At 47.2% G+C, this 8,572-nt stretch overlaps 1 protein-coding gene across 1 annotated transcript; it reads left to right on the top strand.

Annotated features, from left to right (window-relative positions):
• The first annotated feature begins 112 nt into the window (after positions 1–112).
• On the top strand, positions 113–7,467 carry znf526 (zinc finger protein 526). Its single transcript, XM_049583574.1, has 8 exons — positions 113–396; positions 927–1,421; positions 2,253–2,419; positions 3,331–3,426; positions 3,522–4,300; positions 4,403–4,538; positions 5,074–6,672; positions 6,884–7,467. Exons 2-8 carry the CDS (start codon positions 1,118–1,120, stop codon positions 7,055–7,057), a joined length of 3,255 nt encoding a protein of 1,084 aa, XP_049439531.1. The 5' UTR covers positions 113–396; positions 927–1,117; the 3' UTR covers positions 7,058–7,467.
• Positions 7,468–8,572: the final 1,105 nt, after the last annotated feature.

Raw genomic sequence — 8,572 nt, 5'->3', positions numbered from 1 at the left:
AAATTACCGAATTTAAAATAAAAAAAATAAATAAAAGAGGGGGCGGGAATAGAGGGATCAAAACGGGTTGGGAAATAACTGTAATCCAACCGTCGACACAAAAACTACAATACCCATCAGTCAAGCACAGTATATGACTGACAGTCAGTTGTCCAATTAGAGATTCTGAAACGTTGAGACTACCGCATTGGGCGGGGCCTCGTAGCACAAGAATGGAGACGATCGGCGGGCAAACGTTTCATTTCACGCATTGAAATGCAATTTCCCACGGAAATTTTTCTTATTTTTGTATTTCCGTGCCACAGACGGTGACAAGGGGCTAACAAGAAGACATACGCTTGTGTGAACGAGGAGTGACGACTACACGAGGGATCGTCCAACGAGAGTAAATGAGAGGTAAGGGGAAAGAAGGGCCCGCCGTAGTAGCCGGAGAGCTTCGGGGAAAAGTGGGTAGCGCCGCCTGACGGACCGCCCGACGAACCGGGGAGCCGCTGTCAGGAAACCGCGGTGCCGAGAAACAGGTCTGCAGTATCGGAGGGAGCGCCGCCAACAGCTCTCCATATGCCATCACACACTGTAAACAAAGATATGAATCACATTTGTGTGGAAAAGCAGACAACGATTAGTGAGGCACTTCTGAGCGGTGGTCGTACTGTTAGCATTAGAGGGCCGTCATTTGGCTAACGGCTGAAAAATGCGATGTTATCTCGCGGGATTGTTCCAGGATATCTGTGTAAACACTGCTGGGGCTTCTTATTGTGCACATTATTGACCAGTGTGCTGTTACTGTTTGCGTTGTGTTACACTGAGACCATACATTTATCATATAATGGCTACTACATAACTGCTGCTACTACATAACACCAGGTTACACAGTGACACTGTTTCGTTTGACATGACCATTTCATTTTTATTCTCTCCCACAGGTGTGCTCTGACACCAGCCTTCTGGATGACAAAAGTAGTCTTCATTCATTGGACACAGCAGTGAAGTTTCAGCACCTTATCACCTGTCACACATCCCTTCATGATACACTTGCAACCTCTATAAGACAACACACACACACACACACACACACACACACACACACACACACACACACACACAGAGTACCAGGATGGCTGAACAGCAGGAGGAGACAGAAGATGTGTATGTGGAGCACCAGTATATGTGCAGCGAGTGCCACCAGCTTTTCAACACCCTGGAGGACGTGCTGATCCACCAGCAGATCCACACTGGCCAAGAGGGAGAAGGAGAAGGCGAGGCAGGGGAGGTCATGACCATCCAGGGTCTCCCAGAGATGGGGCAGACGCAGCAGTACCAGTGTCTGGAGTGTGGGGCCGTCCTCGTGAACCCGGAGGAGCTGCTGCAGCACCAGGAGATGCACATGAGAGAGGCGGGGATGGAGGTGGAGCAGCAAGGTGAGTGAGCTGATTGTGTGTTGAGTGAGTTCTTCTGTGTGGAGTGTGCATGTTCTCCCTGTGTCAGTGTGGGTTTTCTCCGGGTAGTCCAGCTTCCTCCCACAGTCCAAAGACATGCAGGTTACATTAACTGGTGACTCTAAATTGTCCGTAGGTGTAATGTGAGTGTGAATGGTTGTCTGTCTCTATGTGTCAGCCCTGTGATAGTCTGGTGACCTGTCCAGGGTGAACCCTGCCTCTCACCCAGTGTCAGCTGGGATAGGCTCCAGCCCCCCGTGACCCCTAACAGGATAAGCGGTTATGGAAAATGAATGACTGAATGGGGCGTGTGTTTAGATATTCATAATGTACAGACAGTCTGTACATGATGCAAAATCATGCTATTTTGTGGAAATGAATTCATGGCTTTTTATAAAGAAATGCCTGCATTCAGGACGCCCACCAGTTCACCTGGTAGAACAGGTGTCCCATGTACAAAGGCTGTGTCCTTGCCGCAGCAGCCACAGGTTTGATTCCACCCGACATCCCTTTGCTGCATGTCATTCCCCCTCTTTCTCTCCCCCTTTCAAACTATAGCTGTCCTATCAGATAAAGGCAATTAACCCCCCAAAAATATCTTTAAAAAAAGACATGCCTGTATTCAATGCTAATGACAAGGAAGCAAACAATCCTCAATAAAACTGAGAATGGTTCGGACTCTTCATATTCAATATTCACACCACTAGAAAAATGAATAAGATAAATCACAGTTTTTCATTCGCATAGCTGCTAATCATAGTAAGACTGAGAAACAAACAACACTAACTGCCTGTATCTGTGACCTTTCCCCAGAGCTGTGTGAGGTTTTGGAGACAGAGGAAGGGTCAGACGGTCAGATGTCGGGGCCCGTTCAATACCAGTGTCTTGACTGTCTGGCTCTGTTTGATTCACCTGAGACCTGGCTGGAGCACCGGAGGACCCACAGCAGGAGCACCACACACAGCAACACAGAGGCCGTGGTACGGGAAATATATTTAACAATTTTGTTGTAGTCTGAAAAGTAAAATTATTATACCCTTTTACTATGAGAATACTACAGCAGTCTTTCTATCTTTGTCACAGTTATTGATGATTTAATAAACTGACTGGTACTGTTGGTGCTGTGCTCTTTAGGAGACACAGTAACTGATAAATTTATTAAAATAAGTTGCTTGAATTGAATATAGTTATATTAATAACATGTTATTAACAGTGATAAGTAACATGCATATTGGGCTGCAGTTGTTAATGCTGTAGGTGATATTCTGCAGACTCATATGCATCCTTGAACTAGATTTATGTGGAGTGTCAAAGGCATCGTCATCTTTAGTTGGAGTTTCGTTTGAGACGATCAAAACAGAGCGTGTGTGCATTAGACCGGCAGACACTTAAAAATACTGGGTTCAATTTTATTATGGAGTGAAATTGACGATGGATGAATCAACTGTAAATCTGAGCTGTAATTTACTTCCAAACTCTCCACTGTGCTGAGTCATTCACATGCACAGGTCAAAATCTCTGCATGGTAAAGACACTTGGCAGTTTCATTCATTTAATTTGGGTCGGGCTCTTATGCTCTAGAGTTCATTCAAATTGCTTCAAAGTGAAACATTTATCTCAGTGGCTCTCTGGGTTGTGTGGGCCAGCGCAGATTGGTTTGCTGCAACTGCACTGTAATTCTAGAAAGTACTACTTTGAATGGGTGTCATGGCCAGACAGCAGACAGCGAGTCTCCGAAGCATCTGATAATTAACTAAAAGACATGAATCAGAGCAACGGCACTGAGCTATTAGGATCTTTGCTTTCCGAAATTAAAGAGCAATTATTAAATATTGCTTAATTTCTGTGTATAAATGTAATAACCAGTGTTTTTTTTTTGGCTCTGCAACAGGAGTATGTGCTACAGCCTGATGGCACTGTCACTCCACTGCACAATATGCAGAACTACGTGCTGAGTGAGCAGCAGGCTGGGGAGATCTTGGCACAGGTACTTTGGATAGTAAACAACTCGCATCAAAGGAATTAAATAAAAATTAGATAAAGGGTTTTAAGGTTGGTACATTTCTGTGTGTATTTTTTTAGGTACTCGCTCAGCAGCAGCAACAACAACAACAACAGAAGAAACGTCAGTCTGTCTCCAAACCTTCTACACCCTCCCGCTCCTCCCTGCTCCCTCCAGTGACAGCGACCCCCGGCTCTGCCACCATGCACCTGCAGATTCTCACAGCTCAAGCTCTGGCAGACAACCCCACCACCCCCAGCCAGCGCCACTCCAAGCTGCCCCCTCTGTTGCCTGCTGTGGGGCGGAGCTCTTCAGGAAAGCTGGGGGTCCTGGAGAATGGGGTTCAGAGACTGGAGTTAAGGTTGGCCCCCAGTGTCCAGGATGACTCCCAGCAGCCAACAGAGGTAGTGGTCATCCATCCTTATGAGTGCTCCGAATGCTCCCTTCTCTTCCAAACCCCAGAGGACTTCCTCCAGCACCAAGGAGAGCACTTTCTGGGTCAGGACAAAGAGAGCGGAGAGCCAGGCGTCATGAGTGGCTTTGACGAGGTGAGAGGGAGGGAAGAGACTACAGAAAAGATGGAGGACATCAGGATTAGAGTGGCAGAGAAGAAAGCAACAGTGTGGACCAAGACCCAACAGTGTGAGCTCTGCAACCGCACCTTCACCTCCGTCAACCGGTTGGCTGCTCACAAGCGTGTGCACGAGCAGGGCACGCATGAATGTCCAGAGTGTGGCAAGGTGTTCAAGAAGGCGACATCACTGCAGACACACATGCGCACACACTCAGGCGTGGCCAGGTACCTTTGTGTGGACTGCGGCAATGGCTTCACCACTGAGATGACTCTTATCATGCACAGGTAAACACAACAGCGACCGGATCACTGTGAGAAACTGACGGCTGATATTAAGTTTTGTTTCTTCTGCTGCCTGTTTCATTTTTACCTCCTGGTGTCTTACAGGAAGTCCCACACTGCAGATCCCCTGCACAGGTGTCATTTCTGCAACAAAACCTTCACCAACATGACCAAGTACCTCTACCACCGTAGAACCCACCTCAACCGTGATTCATCTGCCACACCTGCCCCTGTTTCCATGGTAATAAGCAGATCCCCTTCACTAATTGTGTCCACAACCCCAAGTTAAGCGAGGCAAACACTATAGGATTTGGGCCAGTTTTAGCAAGGTTGATTTATTCCAACTCCCTCTGTACGAGGGATACTGGACCGCACCAACTCATACTGTGCGGTCCAGTTGTCACACTGATTGGGGAAAATTCACAATAAAATGGTACAATAACTGGGTAGAAGCTACACTGTAAGACTAGTTGAGAAAGAATGCACTAATCTCTGGGAATTGACTCCTGACTCTGCTTCAACTGTTCGAGAGCCTGACTACAGCTGACTGAAAATTCAGATTTTACAGAAATGTATCAGACCGTCAGACAGCAGGTCAGGAGCAGTTGATTGGTCCTGGCTCCCCCTATACGACGGCTGACGAATCTTAAATTCAGTCTGCCCCTAAAATGAGTCATGTGGCTCAAAATTCGGGTCAGAAACAGCTCAAATCACACAGTGCGTGCTCAGCTTTAGTTTGACATTTCAATCTAACTTATGCTTGTTTTCTTCTGCAGGTCTCAGCTCCAGTAAGAGCATCTATCTCTGCTCTTGCCATCCTACAGAAAGCACGAGAGAAGAATTCGCTTGCTGCTGAGGCAAAGCTCAACCTGCTGGCCCCTCTCACAGAGGATGAGATGGAAAAACTGGGAGAGGAACCGATTGAAAGCTCTCAGAGCAAAGTGGAAAGAGGTGAAGTGGCGAAGCAGGGGGAGGACAGCAACATGGAGGTGTCTGCCCCGCTTGAAGGCAACACTGATGATCTCCAGCAGGTGGGAGATGCCACCAAGTCTGGCTCAGCTGCAAATGCTGCTTCGATGGATGACACCGGTGATGGAGTCACAGCTGAAGCTGCATCATCAGACAAAGGGCCTTTTTCTTGTCGTTCATGCTCAAAGACCTTTCCCTCTCAGCTGCAGCTTGTTCACCATCGACGCAAGTCCCATGTCCCTGAGCGCAGCTTCGTTTGTGGTGTCTGTGGCAAGGCTTTTAAGAAGCAGATCCACGTGCGCAACCACATCCGCATTCATACTGGCGAGCGGCCCTTCCAGTGTTCTGACTGCGGCAAAACTTTCTCCTCTCTAGCCAATCTGATGAGGCACAATCTTATCCACTCTGGTGTTCGACCGTACCGCTGTGATGTCTGCCACCGCTCCTTCTCACAGTCCTCCAACCTCCGTCAGCACAGCCTGCTGCACACAAGTGCTGCGACACTGTGTTGCCCGGACTGCCCTGCTACCTTTCGTTGGCCCACCAAGCTAGCAGCACATCGCTACACCCAACATCCAGGGGCTCCGGCCCCTTTCCCGTGTCCCCACTGTGAGGCTGGCTTCCTGACTAGGAGACAACGAGACAGTCACTGTCTGGAGCAGCACCCCACCCTGGTGCAGGCTGGCACAGGAGGAGAGATGGGCACAGAGACGGACAACCAGGCAGAGCTGGGCAAAGATCTGACTGCAGAGCCCTCCACCTCAGCCACAGCAGAGACAGAATCAGGAGATTCTGCCAGTCTAGTGCGGGGAGGTCTGGACTGCAACATCTGTGGGAAGAAGCTCAACTCTCCTGCCAATCTGCGACTTCACAGATTGAGCCACTTTGCCTTAGGCCCTGGGCGACCGCGGTGCCCCTCCGGGAAGCGGCCCAAAGCCCACCAGTGTCCCATCTGTGGCAAACTGTTTGTCTCGTCCTCCGGAGTTGCACTTCACCAGCGAGTCCACACCGGGGAGCGCCCCTTTCCTTGCCAAGTGTGTGGGAAACGCTTCCGTCAGAACACACACCTGCGAGAGCACCTGCGCACACACTCGGGCGAACGGCCATTTCGCTGTGAAGTGTGCGGAAAGGGTTTCATCCAGAGCATGCACCTGGCCGAACACCGTCGAACGCACACAGGCGAACGGCCACATGTATGTCCGCAGTGTGGCAAAGCCTTCAAGACCTTCTCCAATCTGAGGAACCACAAGAAGACCCATGCCAGGCAGCAGAGGCTGGATGAAGAGGCTGCAGCCCAGGCCGCCATGGAGACCAGGTCTGCTGTGGCAGTGGTGGACGCTTCAGCAGTGGAACTAGCTAACGGGCAGCCTCAGCTCATCCAGATCCAGGCCTCGGATCTTCAGCAGGTCAGAACGTGTATCCTACTCCCCCCATCCCTTGACACTTGACAAAGCTTATGTGATCTGGTTGCCATAGTGACCTGTTTTAGTCTGATCTAATTAACTATTTAAGATTGAACTTTTAAATTAAAATTAGTAAGAGATTATACGAGTAAATGTGTCTGCGCACTCTCTGCCGTTAGTTGAACTTATTCTGATTTCCGTTTCCTCTTCTCAGACACAGGGCACTCCTACTATCATGTGTAACGAGTTTGGGGAGACGATTGCCATCATTGAGACCAGCGAGGGAGGAGCGCTACCTCTGGAGCAGGCCTTGGAGATCTATCACACAGCTTTGGAGAACGGCCTTGCGATGGACACAGTTGCTGTGGACGGACTGCAGCTCCTCTGAGGACGAGTACAAGTGGACAGAAAATAAAAGTTTATTCCTCTGAATTGACAAGTTCAGTACGACAGTGTTAGAACTGACTCTAATTGACTACTGAGAAGTTCAGACTTATTGGATCAGATAATTATGTCCTGGACAAGAACGCTATGAAATGTCAAACGCAGATGAAGTTCAGCAAACAGACCAAAGTAATTTATCGACCCTGTTTTACAAAGCTATGAGAGGGATCAGTGTTAAAGTTTATTGAAAGATGAACACTAAAATCATGGATATGACATTCATTATGAAGTAAGGACCATTGGTTGTGCCTCATGTCATTTGTATAATTAATTTGACCATTTCACAAAATGGATGTGATTTTTCTTCTGTTTGATTGTGCTGTTGTAAATATGTGAAATCAATAAATGTTTTTCCAAGGTGATTAATATTTGGAACCCACGTTCTCATTTAACACATATAGGGATGAAACATTTACAGGTGTGGCGATTAACTGGGGTAAAATTCTCTTTGGTTAGTTTAATCATTTCAAATTTTAATTGCAGTGGCAACCCTGTTTGACTAAAGCACTTTGGAAAACTCAAATATTGTCCAGCGTCAACCATAGTTAGCAACAGTCTCCCAGACACATGGCCACAATGTTAATGCTAATGTAATGTTAATTTCATTTGTGGTTTTCATTTAGGGCTTGGTGATACGAAGAAAATCAAATCACAATATTTAGAACCAAATACCTCAATGTCAATAGACGATATTACGGGGTCGACTACTGGTGTTTAAACACTTAAACAATTATACTTTTTATATATATTCATCATTCATTCTCCGTGACCACTTACCCTGTTTGGGGTCGTGGGGGCTGGAGCCTATCCCGGTTTACATTGGGCGAGAGGCGGGGTACACTCTGGACAGGTCGCCAGACTATCACAGGGTTGACACATAGAACCATTCACACACACATTCACAACTACAGCCAATTTAGAGTGACCAGTTAACCTAACCTGCATGTTGTTGGACTGTGGGAGGAAGCTGGAGTTCCCGGAGAAAACCCACGCTGTCACATGCAAACTCACTGAGTCACAGAAGGGCTCCCCCACCCTGGGATTCAAACCAGGAACCCTCTTGCTGTAAGGCGACAGTGCTTCTGTAATGTAGATATAATGATTAAGTGGGTAAAGACAAATAATGGAACAGGTAGAACAGCCTGGGAGGTACAGAAAATGACATACCTTCATTGTAATACAGCCTTTAAAAACAAGAACATATCATCATATAATGGTATCAATATAATATCAATAAATTGCCCAGCCCTGTTTAATTGGTGAAATTATTTCAGCACATGTTAACAATACCACGATAATACTGATATCTGTGATCATTTTGGTCACTATAATCGTGATATGTAATTTTCAGTTTCATCTCTAAACTCAAGCACTAATAGTTCACATAAGTAGAGGCAACTTGAGCTGCTGTTACATTTCAAAGGAGACAGACAAAAATGATGCTTCATTTTAGATACCG

This window comes from Epinephelus fuscoguttatus, linkage group LG8 (assembly GCF_011397635.1).
Source record: "Epinephelus fuscoguttatus linkage group LG8, E.fuscoguttatus.final_Chr_v1".
Taxonomy (NCBI): Eukaryota; Metazoa; Chordata; class Actinopteri; order Perciformes; family Serranidae; genus Epinephelus; species Epinephelus fuscoguttatus.
This window is presented reverse-complemented; position numbering and strand designations above follow the sequence as displayed.